The sequence below is a fragment of the Thermobia domestica genome, chromosome 17, assembly GCF_964235325.1.
Source record: "Thermobia domestica chromosome 17, izTheDome1.hap1.1, whole genome shotgun sequence".
Lineage (NCBI taxonomy): Eukaryota > Metazoa > Arthropoda > Insecta > Zygentoma > Lepismatidae > Thermobia > Thermobia domestica.
Window position 1 is genome coordinate 162,177,509 of NC_137470.1, and position 18,596 is coordinate 162,196,104.

General features: G+C 38.8%; 1 protein-coding gene across 4 annotated transcripts in view; it reads right to left on the reverse strand.

Annotated features, from left to right (window-relative positions):
• The window catches only part of LOC145674453 (uncharacterized), a 102,314-nt gene extending 88,818 nt beyond the window's left edge, over nt 1-13,496 (reverse strand). For 3 of the 4 annotated variants that reach the window (XM_081744524.1, XM_081744523.1, XM_081744522.1), the window contains exon 1: nt 13,293-13,495. In XM_081744524.1, the coding sequence (XP_081600650.1) occupies nt 13,293-13,368 (76 nt within the window). In that variant the 5' untranslated portion in view covers nt 13,369-13,495. Of the gene's footprint in view, nt 1-13,292 lie in introns of all 4 variants that reach the window. The other variant, XM_081744525.1, reaches the window with a different exon arrangement.
• Between the last annotated feature and the right edge of the window lie 5,100 nt (nt 13,497-18,596).

The window sequence follows — 18,596 nt, forward strand, 5'->3', positions numbered from 1 at the left end:
ACGCGGTGTGAAATTAACGACCTCGAAATTCGATAGTAGCGGAACTCTTGGTCATTTTCGTCCCATCTTGGAAGCCCATTTTGACCCAATTCCGGTGACATACAAAACGTGGAAATAAGAGCACGAAACGGCACGACACATTCACTAGTCGATGCGAAAGGAAGAACCTCAAAATTCGGTAGTGGCGGAGCAGTGAGTCAATTTCGTCCCACCTTTGAGGCCCATTTTGACCGTCTTCCAGTGACGCACAAAACATCGAAATAGACGCACAAAAGAGTACGCGATGTGAAATTAACGACCTCGAGATTTAATAGTGGTGGAACTCTTGGTCATTTTCGTCCCACCTTGGGGACTCATTTTAACCCACTTCCCATGACGCACAAAACGGAAGTAGACGCACAAAACAGCACAAAAGGATGTGAAGGAAACGAACTCGAAATTCATTGGTGGCGGAAGAGCAATAATTTGTTCCGCCATATTTGTAGGTCCATTTTGACTCACTTCCGGTGATGCACAAAATGTGGGAATAGGCGCACAAAGAGACACAAAACACGCACAAAAGATGCAAAACAAAGTACCTCGAAATTCGTTGGTGGTGGAACAAGTTAATGACGCCGTGAGCACCAATATAAGTATATACTGTAGTTCTTACCAGAGGGCGCGGTGGGTCAGTGGTAGAGCGCTCACCTCACCTGAGGTTCAGTATATCTCAGATCTTGATCCAACTGTCATCAAATTTTAAGTTTTAGAAAGGAGTACTTCTATCACTCAGTAGCAAAGTTCTAGTGCAAAAAACTAATAATTTCATAGTGGATGCCTACAAAAATCCGGGGTGGGGGCGCGGTGGCTCAGTGGTAGAGCGTTCACCTCCGGTGCTTGAGGTTCCTGTTTCGATCCCAGCTCGCGCAGTTTGGACTTTGTGGTGGACAAACACCGTGCTCGTAGATTTTCTTGGGGTTCTCCCGTTTCCTCCCACTTTCTTCATTTCATTCATTTCCCATCATCACCGTCTCCTTTAGCCTAACCGGCATAATCGTGGGACGTAAAACTAAAGATTTCATATTTTTTGTAGTTCTTACCATCAAGGCTGAGAACTGCACGGTCCAATTTTTTAGCCAAAGTAGAAGCCCAAGCGGAATAGTGATGATGTCAACCGGCCCGGCTCGGTTCAACTGAGCGTACAGCTTTACTGGCTTGGTTGGGATTACCCATCGACTGGGTTCAATTGAGCCAATGGCTTGAACCGGCTCGGTAAAGACGAGTTATCGACTCGGCTCGATTGGAGCCATTGGCTCGAACCAGCTCCGTTGAAACGAGTCCATAGGCTGGGTTCGAGTTAGCTTAACTAAGCCAATGGCTCGAACCGCCTCGGTTGGGGTAAGCAATCAGCTCGGTTCGGTGAGCTGTTGGCTCAGCTCACTTCTCGGTTCGGCTCGATAAGTGAATGAGCTGTGAGCAAGCCGCTTGAGTCGTTGACAACCGTAAACCCGGGTCGAGCAGTTTTAAGCATGTTTGGCTGGAGTCCCATAACTTCTAACAATTTTTGGCTCGAGCCCGAATACTTGCTCCTCCTGAACTCAAACCAAGAACCTCGTGATCGATGTCCTTGCCTCCTGTAGATTTCTTGACTACCGAGATCGACAGTTAACTTATTTTTAGTATTCCGATACAAACCGCCTATATTCCATGTTTATACATGTACACGGTGTTATAATAATAATTAGTTGTAGTAGTAGTATCATTGATAATTATATTGTCTATGTAGGATACTTGAAGATAGTAGTACTTGGAACTACACAAACGATTTAGCTCGAATTGGCTCGACTCGACTGGAAACTCGATCCGAATTCGAGTCGAGTTGGGGGAAATTTTTCGAGCCAAGATCTCGAGTCGAACTCAAAGATGTCTGCTTCCAGTCGAGTCGAGTTTTAAAGAAAACTCGCTCGAACTCGCTCGTGCTCATTCCTATTGTATGTATGACGGGCATATAGAGTTCTTTCGAGGGGGATAGAACCATAAACATAATATATTTAAAGAATACTTAGTTTCACGGCTTTCTTCCCAGGGGGGAAAGGGATGGTAGGTATCCAGCATTTCTTATAAGTACCTTATTTGAAAAATGTAAAACAGTAACAAGTGCACAATACAATATACACACATCTTCTTACCTTCAGTTTTAATTGCTGACTTCAATTGCAATTAACAATTACAATTAACAATTACAAGTTTCAATTGTCAATTGCAATTAACAATTGAATGTTTCAATTGCACCCTTTGCAATCGACAATTAACAATTAAAAGTTTCAATTGCCTGGTGACCAATTAACAATTAACAATTGACGAAAATTTAATTGCAAATTTTATGATTGAATTCAATTGCAATTGAAATTAATTATCAATTACAAATTGAAATCAATTGCAATTGAAATCAATTGCAATTGATTTTCAGAGCAATTACTTTCAATTGATTGATCAATTGCAATTGATTTCAATTGATTTTGCCCAACACTGTGTGCAGTCACTAATTCCTGTAAATTTCGCGAAGAAGACTATTAGCTCGGATCTGACAAGTAAACCTTACGTTTGGGTGAATCGAGTTGCTGACTGAGACACATATGAGAAAGTAGTACTAAATGTGGTCAGTATTTCAGTGAAGTTGTAGGTGCGAAGCTCCAGGGGTTTAGGAGATACAGCTATCAGAACATCACATGGAAGTACAGAATAGTCTTCATACAGTTGGAGGTAAAAGCTCTGTAAGACCTCTTGTAACGACAAAAGGTGAATAACAAATATATGGGTATATATTAGGACTAGGGGGAAGTCATATAGTAAGGGTATACCTGACGGCGGCCATCTTGAAATCCGCCATTTGGAATTAAGGTTAAGTTTTTAAAATAGGAATAGGGTCATGTGATACATGATTTAAGGCGCAAATTTAATCAGAAGAACAATGGTCTCGTTAATTTTGAGTTACGCACAATTGGTAAAAAGTTACAGTGAAATTAAATATTGTTGCAGCATATGTATTAGTCCTTTACCCCACCTTGTAAATTTTGTTTTAATGATAATAATTAAATAAAAAGCAGGTGGATAAATATTAGGTCTATGGTAAGAGTTGCCTTGATGGTGGCCATGTTCAAATCCGCCATTTTGAAGCAGACAAAAGTTTTAAACAAAACGCATAACAGTGATACCTTATTAATAGCAAATTTTACCATAACTCCAACGGTATACATTTTTGCTTTATCATTAAGTATCATTTGTTATCTCATAAACAAGTTGCTAATTTAAGGAAAAATGACCAAAGAATAATTGAGTCATAATTGAACTTGGGTCTTTCTTCCAGAAAAGTCCTCAATTAGTACAATCAATATGTAGTTCAGAAAAGAGTGCATGACTTGCACAAATGCTCTGCTCACAGTGAGCACGCCTGACAAAGGTAATCGAGTTACACATGACATATCTGTCGTTAACAATTCCGTCAAAGCAGTAGTCGAAAGGAGCGATCCATTTAATTTTGTGCTGGTTAATGATAAAGCAAAAATGGTTATACCGTTGGAGTTATGGTAAAATTTGCTATTAATAAGGTATCACTGTTATGCGTTTTATTTAAAACTTTTGTCTGCTTCAAAATGGCGGATTTGAACATGGCCACCATCAAGGCAACTCTTACCATAGACCTAATATTTATCCACCTGCTTTTTATTTAATTATTATCATTAAAACAAAATTTACAAGGTGGGGTAAAGGACTAATACATATGCTGCAACAATATTTAATTTCCCTGTAACTTTTTACCAATTGTGCGTAACTCAAAATTAACGTCACCATTGTTCTTCTGATAAAATTTGCGCCTTAAATCATGTATCACATGACCCTATTCCTATTTTAAAAACTTAACCTTAATTCCAAATGGCGGATTTCAAGATGGCCGCCGTCAGGTATACCCTTACTATATGACTTCCCCCTAGTCCTAATATATACCCATATATTTGTTATTCACCTTTTGTCGTTACAAGAGGTCTTACAGAGCTTTTACCTCCAACTGTATGAAGACTATTCTGTACTTGCATGTGATGTTCTGATAGCTGTATCTCCTAAACCCCTGGAGCTTCGCACCTACAACTTCACTGAAATACTGACCACATTTAGTACTACTTTCTCATATGTGTCTCAGTCAGCAACTCGATTCACCCAAACGTAAGGTTTACTTGTGAGATCAATGACGTCCCAAAGGTGTTCAATTGGTTTAAAATTGGGCGAGTTTGGTCCTTAGTTAGCAATTAAAATTTACCATTGTGCTTTTGGAACCACTGGAAAATAGAGTTTGTCTTGTGACAACGAGCGTTGTTTTGCTGAAAGATATCATTCCGAGCTAGAAACATTATCAGCACGGAGAAGGTGGAGGTGATCAATGACCCGTAATACCTAGAAACCATCACGGTACCCTCCACACTCACTACTGGGCTCATTGATGGCCATGCGAAATGATCCCCAAACCCTAAGGGAGCCACCACTGGACTGTCCTATTGTGTACGTCTCTAGCAGCTATTCCCCTGGGAGACAACGGAGTGACTCAGCCATCGATGTGATGGAGGCAGTATTCTGACGTATCGGACCACGCAGGGCTGTAATATTGCTTGGTAGTGCAATTACGATAGGCACGTGCTCATTCCAGTCAATCGACGAGAATGCCGTGCGGTTAACATTGGTACACATGTAGGACGTCGGCTGCGGAGAACTAATAGTACGGATAACTGCTTGCTTGCTTTTCTCTCGCGCGCGCTTCGTCCACTATTAGTTGCGCGAAAGTTTGTGCCATATCCTACAGTATCAATCTCTACCGTCAACGACGTCAGACTTTCTTGAGATATCAACAACCCATGTCTTGTGGTTTGCTGATGTTTCACCATTCTTTCCCCACCTTTGGAAAGCCCTAACCACAGCTCGCGAACAGCCGATAAGTCGCTCTTTCCGAGATGCTCTTTCTCAGCCTTCCTAACCGGCATAACCGTGGGACGTAAAACTCAAAGATTTCATTTCATTTTCTTTCTCAGCCTTCTGGCTCCAATTAAACTGACATTCTATGCACAAGCACCGCACTAACAGATGAAATAAGATCTCGACCAGCGTCTGGCAAATGGATCTCCGTATCTCAGTCCAACGAATGCGTTCAAAAACTAGTGGTTAGTTTTGGCTGGTGAATGTATGTCTGGTAAGGTAAATTATAGCTGGCTAAAATTTGATAGACTTTAAAATATACCTTCTTTGTAAGACTAATACGTAGGACTTTAAAGTAAACCGCGTGCTATCATATGAGTATTAATTGGGGAAGATAATCACGCAGTTCATTTATCTATTTTTGCTTTGATGATTTAGTTAAGTAGCTAATTATTCATGAAAAGATTTCGAACTAGATATATTCATTTGTCGGACAGCCCTCGTGAGTAGCGTACGTTTTCTTTTTCTTTTTTTCAAATCTTGGCACGTTTCCCGCCAGTGCACTTGATTGACCTTGCAAGTATTTTCTGCTAGCCCTCAACATGAACGTTTTAATCCAATCGACGACGTCTCATTGGCTTTGTCGGGTAGGTGACAGTTGTCAGCCAGCCCATCAAATGAGGTCATTGCTGTTTCGCGGGTATTTGAAGTGCTTAGTTGCCACACGCGAATAAGTGTGTTAGTGACTTATGAGTTATATGGAGTTTTGCTGTGTTTCCTAGTGTATTGTAACTCGCAACTTCATGGTGGCGTGGCAAGAACGCGTTGCAGACAGATCTATTCTTTAGGCGGGAAGCGTGCCAAGAATAGATTCGAGTGATTAGTTATGCTGAAAAAGTCTTTTAGAACCCGTAAATATATACAACAACAAATCAGTCATGAAAGAAAATATAAGACAGAAAACAAGCAAACAATAAGAGTACAAGGGTAAAATTAGTAACACAATGGAATAGTCTTGTTTTGCCGGGGCTACGTGACAATAGTAAAGAAAGGCCCAAGTGTTAAAGACAAGAGAGATCAGGTTTCTCTTAAGGTTCGGGTTCTACATTAAACTGACTGGAATGGTTTAACAAACTTTCACCATCGAGATTACGAGGCAGAAACTATTGATTAAAATTAGATCCGAACCACTATTTTAGTTTATATCTCAGGCAAGTTGCTCTACCAGAAATTCAACCCAGAGCCACACACAAAACATCCGTCAGCCACTTTACATTTAGTTATAGGTCCAAGTTCACTATGTCTTCAAGATGGAAACTGCAGTTGACAGTTTGGTTAATGGTTGGTTTGGAGTTTAGCGTCCCGTTCATCACGATGCTAGTATGAGACCTATAGTTAAACGTGAAACCACACGAGCCCCGATCGGAAATCTCACCAAGGTCTGCGCCAAAGATACCTACGCTAACCATATAGACACTCATTTAAGGACAGTTTGCATCTATTATCAACTATGTTACTGATAGACACATTTTCCTTTCATCACTCCTTAAGAGTCTTCATCCCGGCGAAATTAAAATACCGCTAATTTTACAGTAATTATGTGATATCTTCAAATAGATAAAAGATAATTGAAATATGCAACAAGAGCGCCCTAGACAATATTATTTTACATGAGAAACAGTTATCACGACTCACTTATCTGCTTTCGATTTCGAGCCATTTTGAAAATCGGCATTTATTTTCGCGTTTCTAAACGACTGAAAACTGAAAGCCACTAGGCGACTTATGATAACGGTACCTCACGCAAGATAATATTGTCTAGGGCGCTCTTGTTCCATATTTCAATTATCTTTTATCTATTTGAAGGTATCACATAATTACTGTAAAATTAGCGGTATTTTAATTTCACCGGGATGAAGACTCTTAAGAAAAGAATTTGTGTCTGTTCGAACGTAGCATTACATTCCAGGTATGTATTCGATCATGCTCATAATTCTGTCATCTACTGAACGCTTCAGAATGCAACCCAAGTTCAAACTGACTACACTATCTTCTGAAATAAATGATATAATTATAAAACAAGGTCACGAAAGCAAAAGGATACCAGCAAATTCTATTCTTTACCGAAATAAGCTGTCCTAGTCAGGTTTATTACTTCGCAACCTTTAGATTCCGATTGACAGATTTTCAACTTCTCTGTTCTATTCTTTAACGTACAGTGTTGTTCAAGGAAACCAAGTCACTCACTTCTCTTTGAAAGGCGATGGATTTTAATATATATTTGGAAAAAATAAATTAAATTTCAGTCTAACGTACCATAATTATACCCTTTAGCCTAAAGAAGACTAAGGCTAGTGAATGATGGGAGAATTGGAATGAGAATGGAAGAAACGGGACTACCCCTAGAAAACCCACAGATAATGTCCACCACTAACTTACCTGGGCGGGGGACCGAACCAAGGACCCTACGCACAAGAGGTAAGCGCTCTACCACTGAGCTACCGTGTCCCCAACATTTGGAACCCAAGAAATTTTCTTAGTACAATTGAACTCTTTTAGAGATATTTAAACCTCTTACGCAAAGTTACCCAACCGAGCCTTTTAGAGCGGTTTGGACAAAATATGAGCAAGATCGTACATTCCCAAAATATTACAAATACCAAAGTTTAAAATCTGAAAATGAAAATTGCGAAAAATCATGGAAATTTAATTTAAATGTTAGGAATATTTATATATGAATCAATACGTTAACAGTAATAGGAACGGAAGCCGCGGTGGGTCAATGGTGGTAGGCGCATCTTTCATGCGTGGGTCCTTGGTTTGTTCCCATCTCGCCCCCAAGTGGGCTTTGTAGAGAACAGTGTGAATGAGTTCTCCAGTTCACTTTCTTCATTTCACCACTTCGGTCATTATCACCCTATAACGTCTTCCATAGCCTTGGAGCACAAATGTCGGACGTCAAAATAAATATTTTTAAAAAAGGGAGGAAATATTAGAACAATTATTGTGACGTCCCCTTTATAAAAAGATTTACACACACAACATGTAGTCGAACAAACTACTTTCATGAGTTGGAGTTTAGCACAGTGAGGCTTCATGAGACATGGACATACAAATTAACGCTGGATCCAAACTACAAAAGATTATGGCTGGAATTGAACCTAGGTCTCCCACGCTGTAGACGCGTTCGTTAAGAGCCTGCCTTACTTAAAAATAATACAAAATTTACCGTTTGTCTTTTGCTTGCTTATTCATAAGTGAGAGGAGATAATAAAATGCAACTTACCACAATCATAGATAATGTTATTCTACAACAGAAAATATGGCCCTGAAGAATTTTCAGTGTTGCCGTCCATATAAATTACAGTGTTGCCACAATAACAGTTCCCCTAAAAATCTAAGTTAAAACAGTGGCTAGAGGAACGAACTCAACTGCATTCGATTACATATCATGTTGTTTTGGTTTGCTGGGAAGTACTTTTTAAATAACATTATTATTTAATTTTAATAACTGTATGTTAAAACTATTTTATTACAAACTAAATACAACTCTTATTTAAAAAGTAGTTCACAGCAAACCTAAACATTATACATAATCAAATGCAGTTGTGTTAGTTTTCCTAGTCGCTGCCTTAACTTAGATTTTAGGAGAATTTTCATTCTGGCAACACTAATTTCTATGGATGGCAACACTGAAAATTCTTCAGGGCAATATTTTTTGTTGTAGAATAACATCTATGATTGTGGTAAGTTGCATTTTATTATCTCCTTTCACTTATAAATAAGCAAGCAAAAGACAAATGGTAAATTTTGTATTATTTTTAGTGAGGCAGGCTCTTAACCATAGAGCCAAGAGAAAGCTACTTTTGTGGATTTACTTCATCAAATCACAATGAAAAACATCGGCTGTTCTATCAACTTTATGTCCTAACTCTGAGAGGCAGCCAGGTTGGAACCTACCTTCGCTCTTACACTGTGTAGAGCTACGAAAGTTAAACCTTTCAGTTTAACTTCCGATGATTATACCCATTAGGCTAAGGGAGACGGAAGAATAAGGACAGTGAGATATGGAATTTGTGTGGGAGGAAACTAGTATCCCAAGAAAAACACAATCATGATGTCCACCGTAAATTTTCCTGTCTTGGGGATCGAAAATGAAAATCGTTAATTTGTACGTCTCATGCTTATGCCGGCTAGGCTAAAGGAGACTATGATAAATGAATGAAATGGTGGAATGAATAAAGTGAGGAAACAGAACACTGAAAACCCACGCATACTGTATTTGTCCACTATGAAGCTCATTTGGCGCGAGCGGGCACTGAATCTAATACTGCATACACCAGAAGGTGAACGCTCTACCACAGTCACCGCGGTCCCTGTCCGGGGATCTATCCAGGGACCCGACGCACCAGAGGTAAACACTACCATTGAACAACGATACTCCTACGAAAAAGTCCCAAACAAGTACACATAGCAAAAAAGTTGCCCACAGAGTAATAGCTTGTACAATGAATGTTAATGAACTAGTTATATTTTGCACTCATTCCTAACTTACGAGAGAAAGTATGGATTCAATGTGTAACTACAGGCCCATACCTCATCTATCGCAATTACTGAATTGCATCATTAATCACAACAACCAGAAATGTTTATCAATTGGAATAATCAACGAAAAATGAAATGAAATCTTTCAGTTTTACGTCCCACGATTATGCCGGTTAGGCAAAAGGAGAATGTGATGAGAAATGAATGAAATAGTGGAATGAAGAAAGTGGGAGGAAACGGGAGAACCCCGTGAAAACCCACGAACACGGTGTTTGTCCGCCACAAAGTCCACACGGCGCAAGCTCGGATCGAACCAAGGACCCCAAGCACCGGAGGTGAACGCTCTACCACTGAGCCACCGCGCCCCCACAACGAAGAATGAAGATTAGCAAATTCAGACATAAAAATTAAACTACTAGTTTTACGTTTCACAGTTATGAATTATGAAACAGATGGAATACGAATATTGGAGAACCTTGATTAAACCCAAGGGTACGTTGTCCACTGCTAACTCATACCCAGTACAAGAGGTGAGCGCTCTATCAGTGCGCCAGCGTGGTCCTCCTCGGACATATCTTAGTTACATTTAATCATGAAATTTGAAACATTTTAGTTTAACGTCCCACAATTATATCCTTTTAGGTTAAGGTAGACTACGAATAAGGCAAACTGAAGAATTGGTGGAATGAAAAAGTGGGAGGAAACTGGAATACCCGAGTACCCCACGCAAAAGAAGTAAGCGATCTTCCACTGAGCCCCTTGAATTATACCTATCTCATTTAACGGTGTTTCCAGTGACGACTCCTGAGACATGTCAGATCGGTTAAATACTTTTATAGCTTTAGATTAAAGAAATTATTCCCCAAAGGGTAATAGTATACATGAGAACCCCCTGATCTGCGTTTCTTCTGTGTTCTGTTACCCCTTCTACATGAAATACTATAAATTTTCTACGTAGTGCAATAGTAAGAAGTATCCATGTGCACAAGATATGCGATATGAGTTAAATCCCCCCCCCCACACACACACAGTCATAGATAAAGTACAAAGGCACTACACATGCAGATATAAAGTACATGTACGTTCTTTTTTTATTTTCGTATCAGTCGATAAGTAAATAAAAGTCGCTTTGTTACCCCCGTGGTAAGTTTGTACATACTCAATGAATAATCCCTAAAAGTATGAGCGTCCTGCTCCTTCGGGAACTGATGCAGCTTCATGTATACTATATCCATTAATGACAGTGAATGCCTTCGAAAGAATTAAGGACACGAAAATGAAAGACAAAACTGGAAACTGACATTTATCACAATCTTACATGGCTTGGAATAGAACTAGGGACCTTTCGCATCAGAGGTGAACGCTTACCACTGAGCAACTGCCTTCCCTAGTTTTCATATACTTTTTGCGTGAATTTCCTCATGCATATTTGAAAGCTTTCAAGTTAACTAGAAAATCAACTTGAAATTTCTCGAATAATATTTAATTAACGCGGTTGCCCTCTTTCAAGAGGATACGGATTATTAAATGCAAGTTACAGAACCTGCGAAGTTAACACTGCAGCATTACTACCACCATTTTACACCCAATCTAGCAAAATAGTAGAAAGTAGTAGTCTATGCTCCTGTTTCAGTTGAAGCTAAATATGGAAATCTTTCCGACAGGGTTCTTGAACACAGGTCTGCATCCATTGAGTTGTAAGAAAGGAATCAACCCGCTACTAACGCGCCTTCACTCGCTTGGCATCATGTGAATTGGGTATTGATAAAGAAAGGAATAACTCTACGTAGCTAATAACCCACCTTCACTTATGTGTACGGTCCAGCATTCTAGAACAATCCCAGTTTTTCGTATACCCCATTCAAGTTAAGAGATCAGTTTTTACTGTAAATATTCTCTCAAACCACACAAAGTGAGGCGAGGGGGCAGGAGAAGTGGTAGAGCGCTAACAATTGGTGTCAGCCACGTAGCCAAGAGGGGTACGCCCCCCCTTCCCCCTTCGAGACCAGAAATGAAAAAAATAGGGAAGGATGAAACAAAATGAAATGAGAAAAAGGATCCGCGTTAAAAATAAACTACAGGAAGCTTTTGGTTACTCTTTCTTATGAGGAAATTTGTATTACTTGCAATACATGGTTGCGAGGTGAGCGATATATCCTGGAAGTCAGGGAATTTGAAATTTCTAGAAAAGTTGCGGAATTCTCAGAATTTCTGCTACTAGTCAGGGAGATTTCAAGCTTCCGAAAGCATAGTGCCGTTGTGTAACAGCGTGGGCACTTTTTATCAATTTTTCGTCATCGCATCCTTCCAATATCAAACATATAATTTCAAAAACAATTTTCAACTGCTCCTTTAACCTGTCATTTGAAACAGACAGTAGTTGACGGAATAAAAACAAAAATATATATGGAAAGAAAGTTCTGTTAACATTTGATTCAACAGAAAAAGGAACGCAGATATTGCAAAATATTTTACAAGACATTGAGTATGTACTTTTTATAATAGTGAATATGCACTTTTCATAATAGTTTAGATCATAACTAACTATGGCCTATGGAACCCGGAGGTTCAATGCCGCGTTCACAAAAGCTCTCCACTGACTTCTATCCTTAGCTAACTGCATCCAGTTTCTACTTTGTATTCCAATCTCGGCGAGATCCATCTTAATATTGTCCTCCCATCTGCGCCTAGGTCTTCCTAATGGTCGTTTTCCGATTGGTCTTCCTGTCAAGACTTTGAAAGCGTTTCTACTTTCTTCCATTCTAGCTACATGACCCGCCCACCTAAGCCTCCTAGACTTCACGACCCTAACAATGTTGGGTAAACCATATAAATTATGTAGTTCCTCGTTATGAAGTTTCCGCCATTCCCCATTCCCGTTCCTCTTGGGTCCGAATATTCGTTTAGATCATAATGAAAGGAAAATTGTTATATTTGAATAAACAGAGGAAGAATGTAAATATTGTATAATCTTTTTCAATACTTTTATTTTACTCGAGATTTCTTTATAGTTTATTAAAATACTTACCAACATATCCTCACAAACCAATATATGTTGATAGTAAAGTCGTTTAGATTGATCGAGCTCCTGGGCCTTCAGAATTTCATCTCACGCCAATCCCTTCCCGTTACAAAATCCTGGCTAAACGAACCAATATATGTTCCAATAAAATTGTTTAAAATGATCGAGACCCTAGTGTGATGACCACAGTATTTCATGTCACGGACCCCCTCTTTCACGAAATCCTGGCTACGTGCCTGCTGGTATGTGGGATCTTTGGTTCGATCACGGCCAGGTAAGTTTGTGGTGGACAACATCGTGCCCGTGGGTTTTCTAAGAGTATTCATGTTTCCTCCCACATTTTCATTTACCATTTTTTCCATCATTCACTTGCCTTAATCAGTCTCTCTTTTATCCTAAAAGGCATAATCATGGCATGTTCAACTGAAAGATTCCATTTCATTTTCAAACCATTTCATTCATTTTGCAGCTATAAACACAAGAATATGAAGGAATATTTATTACATTGGGATTTAAGCGAATTGAGCTGTTGAAAGAAAGAGCTCTAGCGTATAAGGAACGAAGGAGCCCTTATCAGTAAATTGTTTATAAAGAACAGATTTATACTAGTGAGAAAAGACAAGAATTTTATCATTTTTGAATTATTTTGTGGTATAGCGTTTGGAAGTACAATTTTTCAAACAACCGTAACAGCAACGAAATGTGTCCATAGAGACATACTCTATGTTAACAGTTTCAAAATAATTCTCCCAATAAATAAAAATTTAGTAAATCTAGTACATACCAAAGAAGCTGGAAGAACTTTCTGACAAATTACTTTCAAAATCGACGTAATTCCTAGCTCTGAACTGATACGTCATTTTGTATAACCGCTTTTGACCTTCCAGGATATTGCCTTAACACGAGAACAGCACTTTTCTGCTTCCGCTGCTGTTTTTCCCAGGTGAACAGCACTTTCCACAGCACAGCCTTGCTGCTGTTGATAAGTGACGTAGTTGCTTGAAGAACCTTCTTCTTCGTCGTCTTCTTCTTCTAATAACAGCAGCGAACGACTCGGAAACGTTGCCACTGTCTTGAACAAGACCTGTTGGTAATTTACAAATGTAACAAAAAAATAATTAAATAAAGATCAAATCGTGAATGAGAAAAATCTTTGGAAAGTTGGGAGAAAATTAACTTACAAGAAGAGAAAATTATGTACTGTAGCAGAACATTTGATTTGTGTAAAGACAAAAGGAGAAAAGAAAAAAAAAGTGATGTAATGAAAATAAAGGAATCCTAATTCAAAGGCCTAGGACCATAAGTTTACATACAGGATACAGTAGAACTTGGGACAGTAGAGAGAGTAACGAAGACAAACAAAGACCAAGTAATTACCTTACCGGGGATCCCATGCACCAGAGATAAGCACTCTATCACTGAGCCACCGTGCTCTCTGTTGATGTACGTGATTCATCAATCAACAGTGGTATAAATAAACCACTTCCGGTTTTAACGTTGATCACAATTAGCGAAAACGGTAATATATAGCGAGAACCATTTATTTTTGGACCAATTTAACGTTCTACGAAAAGGTACCACATTGTCTCTTAACCTTCTATTAAAACCGGTAGTTCCAAAAATCAACCATTTCCGGTTTTAGTGTTGATCATTCTAGAATAAAAACGCTAAAGACGAGAAGCGGTTTTCTGAAATCACTTAAATGTCACAACAATATATTCAATCTCAATATATATCTACTAAAACCGGAAATGGTATATATCTATTACTACTTCCAGTTTCAATATTAATTAAGGAGATGTTACGTACGCCATTAGTAAATCTTAAATATGATAAAAGTTGGTTATGACAACAATACTGAAGTTTCTGAGTAGGGAATAGAGAATGAGAGGACATTGATTGTTGAACCGTTAACAATTTTTACTTTGTGTACGCAGCTGACAAACCAAACTCCATGGCGTGGCGTACGCTATGACGCTGTTACTTGTTTTTGGCAGGGGTTTAGCGTCCCGTTCAGCAGCGAGGCTACATGAGACGTGGAACCACAGCTTAACGTGGAATTCGAACCACGTGAACTCCCATCAGGAGGTCGAGAGCTCCCTCGTAGCTATATACGGTATATATAGCGTATGGGTCTTCGGTGTGAGAGAGCTAAGTCTAGTGTTGCCACGAGACGAGACATTCTTCGTATTCGTCTTGACACGTAAGCGAGACGAGACATCTTGTGAAATGTCTCGTTTCGTCTCTTGTGTCAAGACGTAATCAAGATTTTTGAATTTGTTTTAAAATTTATGAACTCCGGAATAAATTGTTTGCCTTCGAAATGTATGCTCGCGTTTATTATTTCAAATGAGGATTATCCTACCAAGAACAGAGAATACCTAAAGTTATTTTTTTTAAAATGACTCTTACAAACAGGCTTTCATTTTCATTTTTCAATCGATTCAAGTTTAATTATTTTGTAATGGTGCCCCGCATTCAAGTACAATAATAAAGCATTCATCGAGATCAGTGTTTCAGAAGATTTAATTCCAAGTGCTGGTAGGGATATCTATGTATGAAAGTCCTGTTATAGAAGCACAAGATCTCTTAATGGCAGTTTTGTCAGTAACTAACCATTGTTTCATGGTCTTTCTCGTTCCTAACAAAGACAGAGAAGTGTCAACTCTTTTCGGTACTGAGTTTTGAAAGGATGTTGGTTTCACAGTAAAATTTAGTTTTGTTTGTTTGTTTTTTTTTTTTTGTTTGTTTGTTTGATGATAAGTCATTCTATTTCAAATCAACCAATGATGAAAAATTCATGGTCTCAGATTTTGATATTTTTTTGTATATTGAAAGACATGTTTGAGAATAATTATTTCCCAAAATAAAACGTTTCCAGCCCTTATAGTTAAATAGTAATTAATTACGCAAGTAGCTTCAAGGTCACGACTCAAACAGCTGTTTTCGTATTTTATTATTTATTTCAATAACCATAAGTGCTATGAAGCTAAAAAATTTCATCCCCATGTAATTTTGCCTGCAGATTTCAAGTCTGCAATCAAAACTAATGCATACTGTATAAGTGTAGAGTTATAGCAGCATTTAGGTCTCAAGTTCAGGCCCCGGAATGAGCATGTGGTGAAAGTTGTACATGTGTGAAATTTTAGCACAAGGTGAAGAAATACCTATATTTTGTGTAAACCAAATGTAGGTTTGGGTATTTGAGCCTAAGGGCCAAAATAAAATTTCTAATATGTAGTAAAATTTTCAGTAGCAATGAATCTGCAAGGGATTAATACATTCTTCAAATGGCTATTTCAGATTATTGAACCTCGGAAATCACCCAGAAGAACCTTGGAAGGTGATCGCGTAATCAGTGACCGTTTGAAATGTGACAATGTGGCTGTACATGAATTCTTAGCAGTGTTCTTGGCAAACTTAAAAACGGAGCTACCATTCCTTAAACATGTCATATATTTCAGTGATGGCTATGGGGCTCAATATCAAAATTGTAAAAAATTCAAGAACATTTGTATGCACAAATCAGATTTTGGTCTTATATGTGAGTGGCATTTCTTTGCCACTTCAGATGGTAAAAATGTTTGCGATGGCATAGGTGGAACGACAAAGCTATTAGTTACTCGTGCGAGAGCTCCTTCGTGGCTAAGCGGTTAGCGCACGTGCCTATGGCGTGGGAGACCCGGGTTCGATTCCCGGCGGGAGCTCATGTGGTTCGGATTCCACGTTAATCAGTAGGTCTACGTCTCATATAGTCTCACTTCTGAACGGGACGTTAAACTCAACAAACAACAACATAGTTACTCGTGCGAGTTTACAGAGTACAATTGGGAACTAAATATTAAATACACAGCAATTTCATAAAGGGGCTGCGGAAAATATCACATCCATTAGATATTTTTTTTTTCGTATCAAATGAAGATGTTCAGCAGCATCGCACGACTCAAGAAAATAGGTTCATTCATGTGAAAACAATACCTAGAACAAGAAATAATTATGCTTTCATTCCTGATAGTGAAATGAGTTTAAAAATTGGATTAATTTAACCTACATCAATGGAAAAGCTACATAGAGTTTGGGTAGATACAAAAGCACAAACCGAAGACATCAGAAGTAAAAGTTTTCGATCAAGAAAAATTTATAGCGTGTGTCTATCACTGCAAATGGTGGATTGGGATGGTGCTGGAATATTTTGAGGGATATCAGGACTAGAACACAAAGTTCTTACACCCTGCAGGGCCCGATTCTCCTTTTCACTGGTCTCGAACCGACGATATCGTATAGATGCCAACTGGTCAAATTCTTATTGATGCAATAGATCGCATTTCTACCACGGTGTCACATGAGACTGTTAATAAAATTAACGATTTATTCAAGAATTTCAGTGAACATTGATACATTGCATAATACTGATTTTAGTAGATGAGGCAACTGTTATTATTTTTTTTTTTTGCTATAATTGCAGGCAGGGGCACCCAAAGAAAATTTTCTAGGGGGGACCATTCCATGGTAGCTATATTGCGTCTGGTATTTAATATATGTGGTCTGCTATATTACATATACATTTTCGTGAGCCAGGGGGGCCTGCCCCCCTTTGGGTGTTCATGATTGTAGGCTACTGTGTGGAATAGTTGTAATAAAAGTTATACAGTATCAAATAGCCTATATCATTATTTCAGAAGCTCGTTAAGAGGCAAAAGGCACATTCACATTTTTGGGGGCCTTAGGGCCATTTACCCAAAACAAAATTTATTTCACACAATATATATGTATTTCTTCACCTTGTGCTAAAATTTCACACATGTACAACTTTCACCACATGCTCATTCCGGGGCCTGAACTTGGGACATAAATGCTGCTATAACTCTACACCTATACAATATTCATTAGTTTTGATTGCAGATTTGAAATCTGCAGGCAAAATTACATAGGGATGAAGATTTTTAGCTTTATAGCACTTACGATTATTGAAATAAACAATAAAATTCAAAAACAGTTGTTTGAGTCGTGACCTTGAAGCTAATTGCGTAATTAATTACTAGTTACCTACGAGGGCTGGAAAAGTTTTATTTTGGGAAATAATTATTCTCAAATGTGTCTTTCAATGTACAAAAAATATCAAAATCTGAGACCATGAAATTTTAAAATGCATATACTTTGGTCGATTTGAGATAGAATGACAGTGATGTTATACGAGTGCAAGCCATTTTTGAAATCGGAAAGTCACATAGATCTTCTTGTTTATTGAAGTGGCGCCAGAGGTTTTGAAAAAAAAGGATTTAAGAGTAGGTGGGAAATGCTTGCATTTCGACTGTACCAACGGTATTAACAAATATTCCTGTCGTGGAAATTTATTATTGGTTCAGTCGAAACTAAGCAGTCGTTTGGGCCGCGGTGGCTCAGTGGTAGAGCGTTCACCTCTGGTGCTTGGGGTCCCGGGTTCGATCCCAGCCTCCGCCAAGTGAACTTTGTGGTGGACAAACACCGTGTGCGTGGGTTTTCTCGGGGTTCTCCCGTTTCCTCCCACTTCCTTCATTCCACCATTTCATTCATTTCTCATTATCACCGTCTCCTTTAGCCTAACCGGCATAACCGTGGGACGTAAAACTCAAAGATTTCATTTCATTTTTAAGCAGTCGTTTTTGGAAGATTGTAGTGTTATGTGTTGTGCTCTGTTAACCAAGTCAAACTTGGTTAAAAGTTGTCATTTTAACCACTTGGCACAGCAGCTCTTCTTTGTGAGCTTCAGCTGTTGTAGTGTTACCACGAGACGAGACAGTCACATCTTTCTGAGACGAGACATGAGACGAAATATGCTTTGCACGACACGAGACGACCTAAAGTCTCGTCTTGTCTCGTTTCATCTCATGGCAACACTAGATTTGTACACAGTAGCAAACCAAACTCCATGACGTGGCGTACACTGCTAGTTGTTTTCTTTACTAATGGTTGATTTTGGGTTTAGCGTCCCATTCAGCAACAAGGCTATGTGATATGTGTACCCACAGTTTAACCTAGAATCCGAATCATTTGAACTCCCATCATGAGCTCAAGAACTCCCTCGTGGCTATATGGTTAGCGAATGAGT